This window comes from Rhineura floridana, chromosome 2, assembly GCF_030035675.1.
Source record: "Rhineura floridana isolate rRhiFlo1 chromosome 2, rRhiFlo1.hap2, whole genome shotgun sequence".
Classification (NCBI taxonomy): domain Eukaryota; kingdom Metazoa; phylum Chordata; class Lepidosauria; order Squamata; family Rhineuridae; genus Rhineura; species Rhineura floridana.
The window spans coordinates 97,294,362-97,316,076 of record NC_084481.1 but is presented as its reverse complement, the minus strand read 5'-3'; the positions used below and the strand labels follow the sequence as shown (position 1 = coordinate 97,316,076).

Below are 21,715 nucleotides of genomic sequence, written 5' to 3'. Positions count from 1 at the left end.
TTGTTAGATGCTGCCCTCTAGTACTTGGACTTATCTTGATTTATTTTAACTATAGATATTGTTTTTATATGCCTTCAAGTTGATTACAACTTATGGTGACCCTATGAATCTTTTTGGATATATTCATAGGGATTTCATGTTAAGAGGTATTCACAGGTGGTTTACCATTGCCTTCCTCTAAGCCTACGGCACCTGGTATTCCCAGGTGGTCTCCCATCCAAGTACTTACCAGGCCTGACCCTGCTTAGCTTCCGAGATCTGATGTGTTCAGGGTAGTATATATTTATAGTATAGTATATTTATAGAGCTGATGGATCTGACAGCATTGACTTTACCAAGAATGCAGCCAGGCAGATAATCATTACTTGCCTTATGCAGAAGTGTCACTTGAACACATTTACTTGGAAGTATGTCCCACTGATTTCAATTATGCTTGCTCCCAAGTAAGAGCATGTGCTTAAGAGTGCAATCTGTAATTTGTCTAATTTCCGAGTGAAGCACAGATTGTAAAGGGCCCTTCTATCATTAGTCTGATTTTCTGAATACAGCAGCATGAATACATCATTTCCCCATAAATTCTTAGACAGAACCTATAGCTTTTACAAAATTTCAGACATGTAGTCTTGAATCAAGCACATCCATTGTCAAACTGTTCCAACTGCCAATTACCTTTCCTGTTAAATATTTGCACGTAATTTCCAGTCTGAGGGATTCATGCTCACTGCTGGATCTCTCTCTGTTTGCCTAGAGATTAAAACACTGTCTGCACTATGAGACATAACTTCCCTGTTCATCACTTCCCGTGCTCAGGAAGACAATGTGAGCAAGGCACAGCTGATGCTATGCAATCTGTACTGGAATGATACTGGAATGAATATCATAAAGGAGGACCAAAAAAACAACCCCACCCCGTGAAATATCAGATGCCAACATTCAAGTCTGGAAGCTACTAATGGATCTAATTAAATTATGTATTTCCCCCTTCCAAGCCCATTTAGAACTTGGTAAAATGCTAACAACATTAAGCACAGTCATTTGGAAATGAAGCTGCCAGTTCAGTTAAATGCTCCATCTATTTCCTTCCATTTGATCAACACCAAAGAAGTAGAAAGTGTTACTCTGTCTCACAGCACTCCTGTAGCCTTTGCCAAAGATTGGGAATTTGTTTTGTTGTTGTATGTAACAAATGCACAGTAGTTGTTATTGCACAGGAATACAGGATTCAGAACTCTTAAGGAAGAGCTTTTGTTGAAGGGATGTTGCATTTCTCCAGCGCTCAAACTGCCCATTTTGTCATTGGGAAAAAGTAGCTATTCCCACAGTAAGGATGTCTGTTGCTAATATTTGCAAGCACTGCGTGGAATGTGCCTTGCCAGTTTGGGGGTCACTACTGGTGAGCCACACAACTCCTCCTCTGCTATGCCAACACCATTTTATAATTTCTCATACTTTATTATTTGGGATCACACGTTTAGAGGCTAAGAACAACCCTAGCACACCACTTCAGTGCAGCAACAGACATCTACTTGAAAAGAAAAGAGTCAAACATCAGAGAGGTTACATGAGCCTTCTTCAACCTGGTGTTCTCCAGATGTTTTAGACCTTAATTCCCATTAGCCCTAGTCAGCACAGGCTGTGTAGATGGTCATGTGCAGAAGCTCAAGGGATAGCTGAATATCCATCTTTAATGGATCACTTTCCTTCCACTGCAGCAGCTGCATGATGACTGAAGCTGATAGTTGTAGTCCAAAACAACTGAAGGGCACCAGGTTGGGGAAGGATGGGTTATACCATCACCCTCCAATAATATTCTGCAGTGTTATGAACTTTGTTTTAGGAAGACCATGTACTTTCCTTTGCCCTGGCTTGTTTCTACCTTCATCCCCTAAAAGTAACAAATGTTTGTCCCTTCTGTGGCAACTAAGGTATCCCATCTCCATTATGTGGTGGAGGGTTGTCATCCTACTGGTGCGGGATCAGATCCAATATGAGAATAGTGCTTTCAAGTGTCTACATACTTAAACTCACTGGGGAGTGCTAAGGTGAGCGTTCCATCAGCAAAAAGATTTCTCCTTGCACAATGGAACATTCTTCCCCTCTCCTTCCCCTGCACCCCCCCCAATCAGTTCCAGAATTCCCTCAAGCAGAAGTTGTTCCATTTATTTAGTTGTACACTGCCCTGTTTGAGAGGTCTCCTGATTTACATCTTTAGCACGAGGCAAAATACTTTGATCCCCTTTCCTTGGAAAGGACTAGATCTGTTTGGGTAGGGGACTGTGGGGAAAGGCTCAGTGGCTGCATATCAGAAGTCCTGCCCCTCTAGACTGGTCTTTCACAATCCAATCCACTTCCTGTGTAGCTTGGACGAAATTGTTAACATGTACCTCTGAGCATATGGTGAGTGGTGGCAAAACCTGCCATCTCCAAAGATGAACTACATTTTTGTATGTTTGTTGGTGTTCTTACTTTGCTTCTTTCCTGCATTACTAGTGTTTCTACAGAGAATCTAACCTACAAAATTATTTTTTACTCATTATTCACCTTAGAAATATATGTAAAATTAATTTTTATTAATTTCAAAGCATTTTTATTGGTCAATGTCATATGACAGTGAGGACAGCCTTTTGTGTTTCAAACTGGAGGTTATGTCCTATTTCTATTTTGGATGCATTAACAGCTGAATCTGAAACTACAGTTTGATGTGAAATCAGACTGATTACAATATGTTGCTACTTAAGCAATGACTCTAGCTGTTGGAAAAAACAAACTTGGCCTGTCTAAGATACATGAGTTTAGCTTGCTATGCTTAAACCACCCTACTTCAGGAAGCGTGGGCATGGTCAATTAAAAACACAGACAACTCCTATAAATTTACTAGAATATATTTCACCTTCCACTGTTTTATCTTGTGCAAACTGAGACACTCTTCATGCCCACTGGAGACTATTCTGCAGAATAGTCAGGGCCATTATTCAGCAATTGTTTTTGGAAGTTTTTTTAGTGTAAATTTTGCAAAGTGTTGCTGTACTTCACATATTCACAGAAACAGATGCAAAGGAAAATAATTTACCTTAGGAAATTGTTGCATTTAAGCAAGCTTAAACATAAGAAGAGCCTGCTGTATCAGGCCAGTGGCCCATCTAGTCCAGCATCCTGTTCTCACAGTGGCCAACCAGGTGCCTGGGGGAAGCCCGCAAGCAGGACCCGAGTGCAAGAACACTCTCCCCTCCTGAGGCTTCCGGCAACTGGTTTTCAGAAGCATGCTGCCTCTGACTAGGGTGGCAGAGCACAGCCATCACGACTAGTAGCTTGCATGCTGCCTCTTTGACAGGGAGATGTTCCCTCTAACTAATATTTGGGGAATATCTTTATGTATCTGTTTACCATGATGTAACTTCCTAAAGGGTGGGGTTACCTGGCTTCTGTTCCTCTTTCCTTTGTAAAAGGGATTAGTAGATTCTTGCATATCCACCATTATTGAGCTTTAACCTCTAGCAGAGGCAGCATGGCAGATGCTCTTCCAGGAGCATCATCACCAAAGCCTAAATGGACTAAGACTCCTACTTTTTCATCTAAGCTAGAGCCTATGTTTCCTGAACATAGGAAAGGTCATGAGTAAATATTCTTTATCTCTTTTGACCTAAGAAGACTGTGTCTGCTGTTATTTGTGTCTGAGGGAAAGGTGGGCTGGTTGATTCTCAAAACCCGCTGTTGTTACTAAATACTTCTGCTATGAAATAGGACTACATAATGTTCCTATTTCATTTTTAAACCAAACAGAAACTTTACTAAAATTACAAAGTAAATCAAACATATTTAAAGTGACTATCTGAACTATATCAACTGTCATGATATTGTTACTTTCTCGCTGCTAAAACAAGATCAGCACAGTACGTCTTGTTTGTTTCTGATTTCAGGTGTTGCCGCCACTCACCATATCCTCAGAGGCAAAAGTTACCAAATTCTTCCAAGCAACACAGGAAGTGGATTGGACTGTGAAAGACCAACCTAAATTGTGTTTGCATTTTGACCAATTTGTACGGCAGTACAATATCTCAGAGAAGTGGTCAGGTCTGCTGCTCCCCTGCTGCATTCACTATAGTTGCTCAATTTTCCTGCTTTTAAAAGTTTGATAGAAATATCTGTTGACTATAGGTATGTTCTTAAACTGCAAGGTTTTTTAAATTAGTGAATATCATCAATCCTGCCATGAAAAATGACCTGGAACTGTGCTCCTCTGAGTTTCCCCTCTGCTTCACTTTTGTTCATGGGGCCTGATGAAGAGCTACATGTAACCTCAAAGTGCACATGTTCTATCAACAGATGTTGCCCCAGTAAGATAAATTACATAGTGGTAAGACTGTTGGACTAGGACCTGAATGACCCTGTTCAAATCTCCAGTCAGTGAGGAAGCTCACCAGATGAACTTGGGCCAGTCACTTTTAGTCTAACCCACCTCATGGGGTTATTGTGAGGAGAAAATTGGGAAGTGGAGAACCATGTATGCCACTCTGAGCTCCTTGGAGCAAAGGTGGGATATAAATATAATAAATACATAATAATACATACATTTTGTATTTATTGAGAGCCAGTGTGGCATAGTGGTTAGAGTGTTGGACTACGACCTGGGAGACCAGGGCTCAAATCCCCACACAGGCATGAAGCTCACTGGGTGACCTTGGGCCAGTCACTGCCTCTCATCCTCAGAAGAAGGCAACGGTAAACCCCCTCTGAATACCACTTACCATGAAAACCCTATTCATAGGGTCGCCATAAGTCGGAATCCACTTGAAGGCAGTCCACTTCTATATATATCTTTCTATATCTATCTATATATATTTGTATTTATTACTTTGGGGTATCAGGGCAACAATGACCTATATCAACCATCCCAAAGGAGACTAGCAAGACAATTAACCTTGTTAGGGGATGTAACAGAATTCTGAAACAGTGTTAGATCAGTCTGTTACAAACAGTACTTTTATCTTGCAGTCAAGGGTGTTTGTATGTCTGCACGTGTCCATTCTGTACATTAATTAGTCAAAGGCAGCATCACTTAGGTTTGTGTTGCTGATGCATTCCTCTTCCAGTAAAGGAATGCTTTTGAGCTTTCTGGCTCAGAAAGCTGAACTATATGGATAAACTGAAGACCAGCTTAAAAGGCTAGGCCAAGCTAAAAAGGCATAGTGAGAAGGTGACTTGTGAAAGTAGATCAGTCAAATCAAAATGCCACAAACAAGGGGCTCTTCAGTACAAAGAAAACTATCCCAAACCCATTTCTACATGTGAAAGTGGGATGAGAACCACGTAAAAGGCAGAAACTTATCTTTCAAACTGTCCTCACTTCTCTGGGAGCCTCCTCCCCCCATAAACCATCTGCAGTCCAACACTTGCAATACAGCACAGAAATAAACAGGATGGTTATGTTGCTTGCCGCTTGAAAGATTTCAGGCGCAATCCAACAAGACCCATAACTGTGCTAACTGGGTTGTAGTTGATTAAATTTTACTCAGAGTAGACCCACTGAAATCAATAGACTTAAGTTACTCATGCCCATTAATTTCAGTGGGTATACTCTGAGTAGGGCTAATACTGGCTACAACTCTGTGTGTGTGGATAAATTTTTTACCAGTGACCACATACAGTAGGTCCCCACTCATACGGCGGGTTACATTCCGGACCCCCGCCAAAAAGCAAAAACTGCTGAAAAGAGGAGCTCACTGAATAGAATGGCGCACAATGCCCAAAAACCACTGTAAAAGCAGAACAAGCGCCATATGAGTGGGGCTTTAGTCTAATTGCATCTAACTGAGACAGCCACACTAGCGAAACACCGTAAAGCGAAGTGCTGTTAAGCGGAGTCCTACTGTACTGCAGTTTAAGTACTTGGAAGATATGCATTCTCAAGGACTCCACACATCATATGGGTAAAATATTATGGCCCTGATCTCACTACAGCAAGTCATGTCTAATAGTCCAATCATATGTATGTTTATCGGAAGTAAATCCTACTGAGTTAAACGGGCCTACTCCCAAGTAGTGTACATAGGATTGCAGCCTTAGCCCTATTGAAACCAGTGGAAGAGACAACTTCTGATTGAGGCCACATTGCTTTCAGTGAGATCGGCCTCACAATCTAATCACCACCACCACTTTATTTGTATTGTTATAAGATTGAGGGGTTGGTCTGGATGATGTCTTTGGGTCCCCTTCCATACTGTTTTTTTTTTCAACTGTAGAGATGTGGTTTGTATTGAAGAGACCTGCTGGACCTGGTTACACCAGTTTCTTTCATAAGTTAATAGTTGTGGTCAAGCCAGTCTCTGTTCAGTCGATGAACATTTCTGAAGACTTAGTGGAGAGCAACGTGGTGCCATAGGAACAAGGGTAGCCCTCCCCCCTCACCTGGTTGAGGCAGGAGGTAGTTTGTGTTAGGCTGGTGTGGACCTGGGAGCTGGAAAGACACAGAGAGGCTTGCTCTATTCTCTGCGCTGAGCCCCAAAGCTAGGGCTTTGGGAAGCCTCCCCTAGAAGACTAATGGGGAGGCAACATCTGTTAGAGTGAGAACAGCAATACATCAAAATCAGCATTTGCAAGAATAATTTCATAACAGCAATAATAAAACAGCAGCATAATAACAAATGTGACAGCATACAACAAAACATGTTAATCCTATACCTGTAGTAACACAGTAGCAAAAACAAGAAGGGAGTTTCAACAGTTTCACCTTGGTCTTTATGCATATTTACTCAATCAGAGGTAAGCCGCACTTGTGTTGAATGGTGCTTACTCCCTAGTAATTGTATTTAGGACTGCAGCCTTAGCCATGGATAACTTCAGATGAATTGGGGCCTGCACATTTATTGCACTGTCAAATAATTGCCCGGAGAAGAATTGAAACATTAATTAGATCCCTGGGAGCAGAGAGGGAAGACAAGATTTACAGCATAAATCTCCCCAGCAGTGCCGCACTGGAGAAGAAGTTGTGATGCCCCTTGAAGAGGGGCGTATGTGGGTGGTGGGGAGTAACTAATGGAACTATGGTTAACAACATCAAGGCAGTGATGGGGGGGCACTCAGTCCAAGCACTTAAGCAGAGCTGGGGGAGAGTAATGGGGGCCAGGGCAGCAACCATTTCCTGCCACCAGCCCCCTCAATCCATAATCCTCTGGAACAATGCCCAGGAAGCAAGTCTGTACCTACTTAAGCAAATGAACTTTCACCATTCTTCTGACACTGGGCACTTCCAGACTGCCTATTTTCAGGTGGGATTCAATCATACATCGGAAAATTCAGGTTGCACATTTAAAGTGGATTTGGGATCTTGCACAACAAACCCACTTCTCCCCCACAATTGGGACTTTTTGGAACAAGAAAAGTGATAGGAAAATGCCAGAGCTTGGAAGATTACTTTAAAAAACTAATAAATTGCAGTTATGATTACATGGCCCAAAAAAGCAGTAATTGCTGTCACAATTACAATTGCTCTGAAAGTAACCGATTACTTTACTTTTCCTCAAAAGTAATCACGACAATTACATTTCAGCTACTTTTTAAAAAAAAACGCCTACAAGGTGCTGGCCTTGGCTGCTGCACATCTAAGTAGCCTAAAACAACATTAAAAATAAACACACACAGAGGTAGTAGAATAATTCTTTTTATCCATAAGATAGCAGTGGTGGTCTCTACGCTGGTAAGGGAGGTGGGGAGGGAGGCAGAGGCCACTACTCAGATCTTTGCATGTCAAACCAAGTGCCACCTCGCACCCTTACTCAGCCAGCAAGCATAATCTCTCTTACTTAACCACCTCCCGGACCCTGCCCTGCCACCCACTAAGGGACACTCACCCAAGCAAACATTTTCCCCTAAGATGCAAAAAAGTTAAAATACTGCAAATGCAGCACAGCAGCCAGAGAGGGTGGTGGAGGCCAAGTGCACGCACGCACACACGCACGCACACACACACATGTTGTCATCTTCCACCTCCACACTTCTTTATCTCCATTCTGCTGCTGCCTCCTCCTCCACCTTTATCCATGTTCTTGTCCTCTGGCTCCTTTTCCCCTCCCCTCCATTCTTCACCACCGCCATCCATTTTTTTAAACAATTGTCTTCTCCGCTCCATCCCGTCTCACTCTCCACCTCCTTCCCCCATCACCTCCTACCCACCCACAGAGCACGAGGGAAGAGCGATGCTGCACAGAAGCCCAGTTTGAGGCACATGATTTTCATCCACGAAGCAGAGAAGAAAACTTCCCGTTTCCCCTTCCCCAGTTACGCCCAAAGGTAATGCTGGAAACATTACAATTACTCCACAAAAGTAATAAAATTACTCCTAGTTCTATTATAATCAAAATGTAAAGGAATTACCCACTCGTTCCTCAAAAAGTAATGAATTACAAGTAACGAATTACTTCCAAGCTCTGGAAAATGCATTGGAAAGTGTGGGATAACATTTGCTTGATGCAATGTCATCTAACCTACCCACAAACAAATCAGAATGAATGCCCAATAAACAGCTGACATCATCTAATTTCCCTGCAAACAAATCAAGCTGAACGCTCAACAAACAGGTTATCTGGAAGCAACCACTGGTGCAGCTCCCACATGTTACTATGCACTGCCCATGGCCAGTGGCACATCTACTCCAGCATCCTGTTCTCACACCAGATCTCAAGACACCCTGCACCTCAAAAGGCTTCCAGCTGTCTCACAGCAGTATGTCCTATTTTTGTCCCAAAGCTTTCCAAATGAAACCAACATTTTAGGAAGTTACTGCTAGATGACAAATGTTTTTTATTTTCCCCATATATAATGAGAGATACTGGTTCCCTTGTTTTATCCACTGTGCTTGCTAGAATTGCTTTTCAAGATGTTTATTTTTTTTAAAGATGTTTTCTTTTTAAGATGTTTTCAGAGTTTTGTCCCTTGTTTGTCGCACTAGGCTACCTTCTGGGAGGAAGGGCAGGATAGAAATTCATTCAGTCAATCAATCTGCTTATTTCATTATTACACACACACTCGTACAACAGCCCCCTCCCTTTGCCTGGTGGGACTGAGGGTTTACTGCCTTCCCCCAACTCAGAGGGCTTTCTTGTTCCAGACAGATGTTATCAAGAAACCATCCTCTAACAATTAGCTCCTGTAAAGAGACTTCCATTGGCCATTATGAGACATTAACATTCTTTTGTACGCAAGGCAAAACCATAGCGATGGACCTTTTTAACAGTAATCAATATAGTAAAGCCCAGGACACTTGGATGCCCAGCAATGATGCTCCATGCCCCATTCCTCCTGTGCAGCAATGGCAGTTTCCAAGTTACTTTTTTATGCTACAAGATGGCCTTCACTGCCACTGTCACCTCTCCTAGGTAGCTGCTGGCTTTCAAAGGTCCTCCCTACTCATGATCACTACCCTTATAGTTCTTTCCCACAGCTATTATATCCATGTGCATAAACACCTCCGCTCTCTCTCATGCACAGCCTCCAGCTGAGGTAGTTAAAAGCTGGTCAAGTTGCTCACAATCCACTAATGTGTCTTCAGTTCTTATAGAGTCGCCATCCCATTCAGTCATCCCCACATTGTTGCCCCTCCTTCCCATGCATGTAATCTCCTAATACAATTTTATTTTGTATGCTAAGATCCTGAAACTGCTTTATTTGAAGTGATCTGCCAGGACTGGAATCAATGAGACTATTTGGGTATAAATGGTCTGAGGAGGAAAAACAAAACACAGAACCCATTCCAAAGCCATAGCAGTGAACTGTCATTGGCTTCTATTTCCCAAGCCATCCCAACTCCTCTGTGAAACACAGGAAGCTGCCTTACATCAGGTCAGAGGGTTTTGTCCATCAACCCCAGTATTGTCCTGTCAGACTAGCAGTGGCTCTGCCTCATTTCAAGTGGAGATCTTTTACATCGCCTGCTACCTAATCCTTTTAACTGGAGATGTGCAGAGATGGAGCCGGGGACTTCCTGCAGGCAAATCATGCGTTCTACCACTGCGTTATGAGTCACAACCTTGGTTCAGTTATTCATACAAATCTCCCACATTCAATACATTCATCTGCTGCCACAATTACTTTTCCAGGAATGATACACAGTTCTTCCACTTCTGTCGGTTCAAACATGCAAGCATCTCTCTTCTTTGCTCATGTCCACATGAACACCCATCCCTGAAAGTCACATGCAGAGTGGATTCAAATGACTACAAGGAGCATCTGGCCATGTGGTGAAGCAAATTTTAACATGCCTTTGTAGGGGAGGTGTGGTAAAGTTTGCCTCACTCGTGTGGCTGGATGCTACAGTTTAGATTTCAAGGGCAACAAGTCATCTGAATCCATCCAAATTCCTATCTTCCTTTGCAAGAAGAGATGACTACGTGAACAAACTTGCCTACATAATTAAACGTCCAAAGTCTCTTGTGGGACCCTATATGCATTCAGCTACTCAGACAAATGGCACAATCGCTAAATAGTAAAGAACCTGCACAGTATATATATAGTTCTTCTTTGCCTACCAAAGTGGTTTCCTTTGAGATAACTATAAGAAACAAGAATTATCACACCACTCCATTGGAATGAGGAAACACTGGATTCGCAGTTTGATGTGGCCCTAAATCCAATTTTTCTGCCTCTCCAAAGAGCTTCCCAGTGTCAGCACCACAGACCTGTGAGAGAACGGAATAATTTTCTACCTGTTACCCAGCTCCTACCAGCAGGAAGAGATACCGCCTGCCATCCCATGGGACCACACAACCCTTCCTGCCATGTGTAACTTGCAGGTTCCTTTTTCAGAGCTGACAATGATGGGTATCTTGATGTGCGGGTTTTTTTTTTTACAGACCTTTCCAAATTTGGAGAATCCAGATGTAAATCTTAATGTATCTCAAGATAGACCTAAGAGGAAAAGTTGCATTTATAACCATTCACTTAGCAGCCTCTCCTACCTGGCCCCTCACACCCAACAATGTTAGATTTTTAAGACAGACAAGCAACACTCAGTCATTTCCCCACCCCTCCCCACCATCCTCCTTGCCCCATTCCCTTCTACCAACACCACTGTGTTGTCACCTCTCCAATGAATAGGACTTGTGGGGTTCAAACACTTACCTGGTTTCCCCCGGCAGCCCCCCCCCCCGCTTCAAGTGAGGATATATTTTCCCCATTCACCTGCCTTTCCTCACCCAATGAAGTAGGAAATGATGAGCAACTGGACAGCCCGGTTGATCACGCCGATGGTCCAACTCTTCACCACCACAGATTTGGTGGTTTCATAGGTGAAGAAGTTTGCCACACAGTTCATGCTGGAGGAAAGCCTGGGCACTGAGGAAGCAAATCCAGGATGGTCTGCAAACCAGAGGCGAACGTCAAGGGTGCTGTGATGGGTCTAGGAGTGACAGACACTGAGGTGTGATTTGCAGTAAGAGAACACCAAGGAGCTGCTTTCTAAGAAAGGCATTGAGCTGCCTCCTGTTGTTCTCTCCTGCTGCTCTGAGAAAGCATGAAGTGCAGAGACCCCTTTTAATAAGATCTTCTCCCCCCCCCGACCAACACTATGGTGATGCAGTCAGAGAAAGGAGGGGCTTTCCAGCTCATCAATTACAAATTGGATTCTAGTGAGTGCATAGATGGAAGAGATCTTGGCATTAAATAATGAATCCGCAACTGCTGCATTTCCTTTGAGTGGTGTTCTGGCCCTACAGAAAACACTCCTGCAGCGTTAGGTCTTTGCACCATCAGACAAGAGGGTGGGGAGGAGAAGAGATCAGAAGGGGGAGGAGATGGCTGAATATCATCCTTTGGAGGTGTCATTGGGACATTCTGACAATATGCTGTCCGCCACTAACCCCAAATCAGTGACAGTGTGAGCAACCGCAAAAGGAAGTTCCTGGAGAAGATCCCTTTGGATTATTAGGCACACAGTTCAAGTTCATTTACCAAAGCCCATTCACCTATTCAAAGAAAGACATGGGGACATTTCTCAAGGCAGCTATGTGCTTAGAGCAGGGCTGGGGAAAATGTGGCCCTCCAGATATTGCTGGGTTATATCTCCCATCATCCCTGACCACTGGTGATACTGGCTGGGACAGATGGGAGTTGGGACTCCAACATCTGGAGGGCCACAGGTTCTCCAGCCCTGTGGTAGAGTGCAGAGTGCCCATCACCTGTGGCTCTTCAGAACAAAACCTGGCAGAGCTAGAAGCATAAGAGCAGGCCCAAGCTCAAGCAGGCAGTGAACAAAGGAACGTAGCTCTGTGGTACAGTGCCTACTTTGCATGCAGAAGCTTGTACATGTCAGTCTCTACAGGCTGAGTTGAAATATTCATAGCTGCAGTAAAGTAATTTTTCGATAATGGCCAGTGGCCGGGCAGTAAATCTGTCAGGCTTGAATTGAGGAGGTGTGACCAGCAAACACAGCAAGTGTGGATACTGATTTGGTTGAGCCAAGATAGTAAAGTACAGACAAGTCTTTGGGGCACTCCGGAGTCAAAGTACCAAAGATCCAATTGGGCAGGGAGGGTTGAAGGCATGGGATCATGAGCAGGGCTGGAGATGATCTGACATGGAGGTCCAATGTTGTTTCCAGCAAGAGCCCAAGCCACTCATGGCCTTTTAAGTTCTGTGTCTGAGGCCAGGTGTTTGCAATCAGCCTTCCCTCTTTCTAGAGCTTGTGGTTCTTAAATGGGCTGATTGTCTCCGTTGTTCCAACATCCATTGGAGTCTCCTCTTTGCTAGGATCAAAATAGCTTCCTGGTTGCTCCCTGAATTTGAGAGTTCCAGCAAGGTCCTGGTTCTTGTCTGATGGCAAAGGGTCTTGAGCTGCCTCTCTGCTTTCCCTGGGCCTGAGGTCTCCCACTTCCCTTCTGTTGAGTCCTCCGAAGGAGGCATGACACCTGCTGGATCAGGCCAGTGGCCCATCTAGTCCAACATCTTGTTCTCACAGTGGCTAACCAGATGCCTATGGGAAGCCTGGATGCAGGAGTTGAGTACAACAGGACTCTCCCCTCCTACTGTTTCCAGCATCTAGTATTCAGAAAAATATGGCCTCCAACAGGGAAGACTGAACATAGCCACCATGGCTAGTAGCCATTCAGAGCTGCGTCCTAGACCCCAGGTTCAGTCCCTAGCATCTCCGGGTAGGACTGCGAGAGACCCCTGTGTGAAACCGTAGAATGCTGCAGCCGCTTAGTGCAAACAATACTGAGCTGGATGGACCAATGGTCTGATTTCTTATATGCCAGTATGAAGTTATCTCAGAGGATCAAAGTCATTTGCTGGAATCACCGTAACAACCCGCTGGGGGCTTGTTGTGCAAAGAGACCTGGGTAGCTGTTATTCATATGGAAGGGCAAACAGATGAGTCCTTTATTGCTTGCCAATTCCCAAGGCGGAGAAGACATAGGAAAGACATGAAGCAATCCCTACATTATCGTGCCCATGGGCAGTTCCTCAGGGGAGGCACTAGCATAAAGTCTAGAAGCCCCTGAGTTCAAGACCAGTAGTTCCTATTATAAGGGCAGAAAAAGATCAGGGACTGTGGCTGTGGTGTAACCTAAAATGCTAACTATTGCTGTCTCTTTTTTTCAGGAAGGTTGGGCTAAAAAGTATTCACTTTCAGCTAGTGGGTCAGAATGAGACTCAGACGAAAGGTGGATCAAACAGTTGCACCACCGCCACTTTCCTTTCATGTTGTTGTTCTTTGTGGTTTTCTTCTGCAAGATTAAAGAAGCACAGGGAGAGAGGGCATGTACCAGATTCAAAGGAGAACAGAAGCTCCTTCACATTAACAGTTGTGTAGGAAAGAGAATTTCAGCAAATGCCCAAGTTTTTCTTTTTTACACCCTTGCATGATCAGCTTGACTGGCAAAAAATGCCCTCTGCTCTACAAACTGGGACTCAGAAACCCTTGATGATCTACTACAAATCACCCAGAGATCTACTAGCAGATCTCAATCTACTTTCTGCTCACTCCATGTTTCCCAAATTTCTCATAGCTCACTCGACTGCTACACTTAAGAAGATTTATTCTTAGAATGACCAGAAATAAAGCATAGTACCCCCCAAGAAGTCAGTGTTCTGGATGTTTCCCCTGAATGGAAGGCAGCAAGTCCATTTATTTCACATTAAACAGCCATGGTTTCCCCCAAAGAATCTTGGGAAGTGTAGTTTGTGAAGGCTGCTGGGAGTTGCTAGGAGACACCCTATTCCCCTCACACAGCTCCAATTCCCAGAATTCCTTGGGTAGAGAGGCTGACTGTTAAACCACTCTGGCCACTGGAGCTCTATCAGGGGAATAGGGCATCTCCTGACAACTCTCAGCACCCATCACAAACCACATTTCCCAGGATTCTTTGGGGGAAGCCATGACTGTTTAAAGTGGAATAAATGTCTGGTGCGGATGTTAGTACAGGCACTTTGGGCTCCCAGAAGCCTTTTGTTGTCCTTTCCTCACAGCACGCGCCCACTTCTCTCATGCCACACAACATGGGGAGTACTACTGCCCCAGAGAAAAGGAAAAGAGTGATATACACAGTTTTAAATACCCCGAACAGGACCCTGTGTGGAAAGTTAAGATTAAAGGGAAGTTCTGGGCTGGAAAAGGGCAAACTACAGGGTGACGGAATGACTTTGCATAGAATAATACTTGGAAAAAGCCTTGTCCGTATTCAGCTCCTCCAGAGATAAGTTATTTATTGCCCATTGCTTTGCTTAAGTGATATTCTAGATTCAGAGACAATACAGAGATGTACACGACGCATAATGTAAGACTGCACCAGTTCGCTATATACAAAGGGATCTTGTGTTCCCTTCTGCTAGTGGGAGCACCCGGTGAACTAAGGGTAGAGACACACTCACTGTTCTGCCGGTTCCAATGTGTCTCCACCTTTCTTTTCTAAAAACAGGGGCACACAACACTAGTCAAACCTGCCCCTTTTTACTGTACAACTTGGTGGGTTTAGAATGAGTGCAGGTTTTTAAAAATTGACTTCAGACAGATTTTGCAACCGATCAGGAGATTAACCCGTTGTCCCTCCAGATGTGGCCAATGTAGGTGACTAGTGTGCTCACAGCCTAAGTTCCACTCACAGGACATTGACACTTGTGGGCGGTGGGGGAAGGCCACCTTTGCCAATACCTCCTTCCTCCTGCAACTCTGTGCACCCCCTAAAAACCTGCTCTGGGATCCATCCAAAGCAAGGGAGGGGTGCAGGGGGTGGGGGAAATGGGCAAAAGTTTTGTCCCTTTCTGCCAGTGGGATCCTCTGTTGGGTCACAAGCCTTCCATGAATGGGAGGAGCCCTTCCATTTGCGGAAGGGACATTTAGGACCCAAGCTTAGTAGTATAGTAATTTCTCAATGTGATAGCACGATTTCTCATCAGAATTGATGGGAGATTTTGGAAAAATAAAATAAAAAATCCAGCACTCATGCATCAGCCACTACGGAGAGGTGGAGACTGCAGCAACCATGGTTAGAGTAGTAATGCCTGGCCTTTGCCAAAAGAGAGCTTAGCTGCATGTGTGAACAAGTCCCTTCCCTGTATGGGGGATATTGCTCCCCCCATGCCAGTGGGGGAGGGGAGAGTGTTGGAGCAATACTGTTCAGGCAAAACACAGTATTCACATACAGCAAAGGGAGTTAGGGGGGAGAGACATGGGGGAGTGTTGCAGCAGTGAAATATCATAATAGATGTTGCCACATTTTTGGGGACCATTGGGATATTTGGAATTTTGGGAGTGCACCCTGGTTGCTTCTCTCCCCATGCCACCAGGTCATTCCCCCCCCCAACAGAAAGAGAGAAAGCACACATAAAAATTGTGAGCATTCACAATGATATGTGCCTCCAATCCATGTTCTGTGTCATGGCAGTGCCAGAAAGGATCAGAACAGTGTTTAGGTTGCTAGGTAGGATGCTGAAAGCCAGGACCTCCAAGGTGGCTTTCTCTGAAATGCTACCAGTTCCACGCGCAGGACCAGCCAGACAGGCCCAGCTTCGCAGTCTCAATGCGTGGATGAGACAATGGTGTTGGGTGGAAGGGTTCGGATTTGTTAGGCACTGGGGAACATTTTGGGACAAGCTGGGCCTGTACAAAAGGGACGGGCTCCACTTGAACCAGAATGGAACCAGACTGCTGGCACTTAAAATTAAAAAGGTAGCAGAGCAGCTTTTAAACTGACTAAGGGGGGAAACCCGACAGGAGCTGAGAAAGGTCTGGTTCAGAATAAACCTCCCCCCTGGGATAAAAACCAAGGAAATGATGAAATTTTAAAAGGGGTAGGCCTAGAAGTAGGCATTGTGAGAGCAGGGGCACAGGATATAAATTCAGAAGAGCAAAATTACCACAGGCCTAACCACAAGTGCCAAAGACACTTGAAGAGAGAGACTGCTTACAAGTGCCTGTACGCTAATGCTAGGAGCCTCCGAACCAAGATGGGAGAACTGGAGTGCTTGGTCTTAGAGAAGGGCATTGATATAGTGAGCATAACCGAGACCTGGTGGAATGGAGAAAACCAGTGGGATACGGTTATCCCTGGATATAAACTATATCAGAAGGACAGGGAAGGACGTATTGGTGGCGGAGTCGCTCTATACGTGAAAGAAGGCATTGAATCCAGCAAGCTCGAAACCCCAAAAGAGGCAGACTCCTCCACAGAATCGTTGTGGGTGGTGATACCGTGCCCCAGGAGGGACTTAATACTGGGAACGATCTATCGTCCCCCTGATCAAAATGCTCAGGGAGACCTTGAGATGAGATATGAAATTGAGGAAGCATCCAAACTAGGAAATGTGGTAGTAATGGGTGACTTCAACTACCCGGACATAGACTGGCTGCATATGTGTTCCAGTCATGACAAAGAAGCAAAGTTTCTAGATATTCTAAATGACTATTCCCTAGACCAGTTGGTCATGGAACCGACCAGAGGGACGGCAACCCTGGACTTAATCCTCAGTGGGGACTGGGACCTGGTGCGAGATGTAAGTGTTGTTGAACCGATTGGGAGCAGTGACCACAGTGCTATTAAATTAAACATACATGTAACTGGCCAATTGCCAAGAAAATCCAACACGGTCACATTTGACTTCAAAAGAGGAAACTTCACAAAAATGAGGGGATTGGTAAAAAGAAAGCTGAAAAACAAAGTCCAGAGGGTCACATCACTCGAAAATGCTTGGAAGTTGTTTAAAAACACTATATTAGAAGCTCAACTGGAGTGCATACCGCAGATCAGAAAAGGTACCGCCAGGGCCAAGAAGATGCCAGCATGGTTAACGAGCAAAGTCAAGGAAGCTCTTAGAGGCAAAAAGTCTTCCTTCAGAAAATGGAAGTCTTGTCCGAATGAAGAAAATAAAAAAGAACACAAACTCTGGCAAAAGAAATGCAAGAAGACAATAAGGGATGCTAAAAAAGAATTTGAGGAGCACATTGCTAAGAACATAAAAACCAACAACAAAAAATTCTATAAATACATTCAAAGCAGGAGACAATCTAGGGAGACAATTGGACCCTTGGATGATAAGGGAGTCAAAGGTGTACTAAAGAACGATAAGGAGATTGCAGAGAAGCTAAATGAATTCTTTGCATCTGTCTTCACAGTGGAAGATATAGGGCAGATCCCTGAACCTGAACTAACATTTGCAGGAAGGGATTCTGAGGAACTGAGACAAATAGTGGTAACGAGAGAGGAAGTTCTAAGCTTAATGGACAATATAAAAACTGACAAATCACCGGGCCCGGATGGCATCCACCCGAGAGTTCTCAAAGAACTCAAAGGTGAAATTGCTGATCTGCTAACTAAAATATGTAACTTGTCCCTCGGGTCCTCCTCCGTGCCTGAGGACTGGAAAGTGGCAAATGTAACGCCAATCTTCAAAAAGGGATCCAGAGGGGATCCCGGAAATTACAGGCCAGTTAGCTTAACTTCTGTCCCTGGAAAACTGGTAGAAAGTATTATTAAAGCTAGATTCACTAAGCACATAGAAGAACAAGCCTTGCTGAAGCAGAGCCAGCATGGCTTCTGCAAGGGAAAGTCCTGTCTCAGTAACCTATTAGAATTCTTTGAGAGTGTCAACAAGCATATAGATCGAGGTGATCCAGTGGACATAGTGTACTTAGACTTTCAAAAAGCGTTTGACAAGGTACCTCACCAAAGGCTTCTGAGGAAGCTTAGCAGTCATGGAATAAGAGGAGAGGTCCTCTTGTGGATAAGGGCTTGGTTAAGAAGCAGAAAGCAGAGAGTAGGAATCAACGGACAGTTCTCCCAATGAAGGGCTGTAGAAAGTGGAGTCCCTCAAGGATCGGTATTGGGACCTGTACTTTTCAACTTGTTCATTAATGACCTAGAATTAGGAGTGAGCAGTGAAGTGGCCAAGTTTGCTGACGACACTAAATTGTTCAGGGTTGTTAAAACAAAAAGGGATTGCGAAGAGCTCCAAAAAGACCTCTCCAAACTGAGTGAATGGGCGGAAAAATGGCAAATGCAATTCAATATAAACAAGTGTAAAATTATGCATATTGGAGCAAAAAATCTTAATTTCACATATACGCTCATGGGGTCTGAACTGGCGGTGACCGACCAGGAGAGAGACCTCGGGGTTGTAGTGGACAGCACGATGAAAATGTCGACCCAGTGTGCGGCAGCTGTGAAAAAGGCAAATTCCATGCTAGCGATAATTAGGAAAGGTATTGAAAATAAAACAGCCGATATCATAATGCCGTTGTATAAATCTATGGTGCGGCCGCATTTGGAATACTGTGTACAGTTCTGGTCGCCTCATCTCAAAAAGGATATTCTAGAGTTGGAAAAGGTTCAGAAGAGGGCAACCAGAATGATCAAGGGGATGGAGCGACTCCCTTATGAGGAAAGGTTGCAGCATTTGGGGCTTTTTAGTTTAGAGAAAAGGCGGGTCAGAGGAGACATGATAGAAGTGTATAAAATTATGCATGGCATTGAGAAAGTGGATAGAGAAAAGTTCTTCTCCCTCTCTCATAATACTAGAACTCGTGGACATTCAAAGAAGCTGAATGTTGGAAGATTCAGGACAGACAAAAGGAAGTACTTCTTTACTCAGCGCATAGTTAAACTATGGAATTTGCTCCCACAAGATGCAGTAATGGCCACCAGCTTGGATGGCTTTAAAAGAAGATTAGACAAATTCATGGAGGACAGGGCTATCAATGGCTACTAGCCATGATGGCTGTGCTGTGCCACCCTAGTCAGAGGCAGCATGCTTCTGAAAACCAGTTGCCCGAAGCCTCAGGAGGGGAGAGTGTTCTTGCACTCGGGTCCTGCTTGTGGGCTTCCCCCAGGCACCTGGTTGGCCACTGTGAGAACAGGATGCTGGACTAGATGGGCCACTGGCCTGATCCAGCAGGCTCTTCTTATGTTCTTATGATTCAAAGGAGACAGATATTATCCCGCCCTGGGCTCCTGCTGGGAGGAAGAGTGGGATATAAATCAAATAATAAATAAATAAATAAAGAAACCTGATTTAATAGTGGTTGGGCAGGTCACCCACTGAAAAAATAGTATAGTTTCAAACAGATCAATTTTTCTAGATCCGACATGTGTGCATTATTATTATTTATTTATTATTACATTTATATCCCACCCTTCCTCCAAGGAGCTCAAAGTGGCATACAAACATGCTTCTCCCCCTCCTGATTTTATGCTCACAACAACCCTGTGAAGTAGATTAGGCTAAGAGACCATGACTGGCCCAAGGTTACCCACTGAGCTTCATGGCTGAATGGGGATTTGAACTGGTCTCCTAGGTCCCAGTCCTGACACTCTAACCCTTTATACCACACTGGCTCTTCATACATTATACCATTTAAAGAATGCATCCAAAACACTTACTATTCATATAAATGATCCAAATAATAGCCATAGGAAGCTTGGCAGCACACTATCATGTCACTAACAAAACAACATCATGTCAGTCAATCAAAAGCCTCAGAAAAAAGGGAAGTCTTTACCTGGCACTGAAAAGATGTCAGCAAAGGCATAAGGTGGACCACACTGGGGAGAGCATTCCACAGACAGGGGAGTCACAATTGAAAAGGCCCTCTTCTCTAGTCATACCCTCCAAGCCTCTATCAGTGGGGGACCTGGAGAAAGGCCTCAGGAGAAGATCCGAGGGTCTAGGTAGGTTCATATGAGGAGAGGCATTCCAGAAGATATTGGGGTCCTGAATTGTATAAAGAGCTTTACAGATCAAAACCAGCACTCTGAATTCGGCTCGGAAGTGTCTGGGTAGCAAGTGTAACTGTAACAGTATTGGTGTTATATGATCTGTTTGCCTTGAACCTATCAATACTATCAGGCAGCCACATTCTGCACTAATTGAAGCTTCCAAGCAGTTTTCAAAGGCAGCCTCATGTAAAGCATATTGCAGTAGTCCAATCTTGAGGCTCCCAGAGCATAAATTACTGTAGCCAAGTTATCCCTGTCCAGATAGGGTTGTAATTGGGCCTCCAGCCTAAACTGATGGAAGGCACCCGGTGCCACCAAGGCCATTTGCACCTCAAGTGATAGCAATGGATGAAGGAGAACCTTCACACTACAAATCCACTCCTTCAAAGGGAGTGTGACCCCTTCTAGAGCAGGCTGCATACCACTTAACCAGATGGATGAACCACTCGCCAACAGCAGCTCAGTCTTGTCTGGATTAAGTTGGATTATTGGCCCTTATTCACTCCATTATTACAACCAAGCACTGTTTCAGCACATCCACTTCCTCACCTACAGAAGACAAAAAGGAGGTATAGAGCTGCGTGCCATCAGCATAGATGGTGCCATATTAAGAAGCGTTTGTTTGGAGCTCCACAGTTATTTATAGCTATTTGTGCAAACGCTTACTTGCAGCTATTTTTATTAATAGTATTTTATTATTTTCTTCTTTTATTAACTACTGAAAAGCAAAACTGCCAAGACTGCTTTACTGCAAAATACCGGCTCTTATCATTCTCCACATTATTTTCCATCCCTCATTTTATCATATGGTTTGCCCTTGTTCTTGTTTGGAGTAACAACAAATTAGAAGAAGAGGTTTGGGAAGCTTAATAAACACAGAGGGAAGAAGAAGAGAAAAGCTAAGGAATTGGACTACCGTTTGTGAATTAGTCGGAGTATGCATATGAGATCCACAGATGCTGACATTTAAGAAAAGTAACCGGCAAAGTCCTAGGAATTATAGACCAATCAGCTTGATTGATATTCCAGCCAAAATTTATGCCAAGTATCTTCTGCAAAAATTAGAGAACTGGGTGGAATAAAATTCCATATTAGCTGAAGAACAGGCTCGATTTAGGAGAGGAAGATCTATTAGAGATAACTGCTATATGCTATCCCATTTCATAACTAAGCATGAAGTCAAAGGACAGCTTTGGGCTGCTTTTATTGGTTTAGTGCAGGTTTTGTTTCTATAAATAGACAGTGACTGTGGGATAAACTGCTAAATACAAATATAGACCTGAGACTTTTGTTTTTAACGAAAGTTCGTTACTCAGAAACCGGTTTGAAGGTCAGAATGGGCTTAAATTTTGCTCTTTCAGACGTGACTCTGACACATAAAGGCGTACGTCAAGGCTGTATTTTAGCTCCATTTCCTTTTAATTTTTATATTAATGTTATTGTTGTATCTCTGAACAACCAGAATTATCATATGCCCCAAATCCTAAATTAACCAGTAAATATACTACTTCATGTGA

General features: G+C 43.9%; 1 protein-coding gene across 5 annotated transcripts in view; it reads right to left on the bottom strand.

Moving 5' to 3' along the window:
- P2RX3 (purinergic receptor P2X 3) overlaps nt 1-21,715 on the bottom strand; it is a 72,389-nt gene that overhangs the window by 45,885 nt on the left and 4,789 nt on the right. For 2 of the 5 annotated variants that reach the window (XM_061609617.1, XM_061609618.1), the window contains exon 2: nt 11,187-11,389. The exons of the other annotated variants lie outside the window; for them this stretch is intronic. In XM_061609617.1, coding sequence (XP_061465601.1) covers nt 11,187-11,389 — 203 coding nt within the window. The remainder of the gene's footprint in view (nt 1-11,186; nt 11,390-21,715) is intronic. 5 annotated transcript variants of the gene reach the window in all.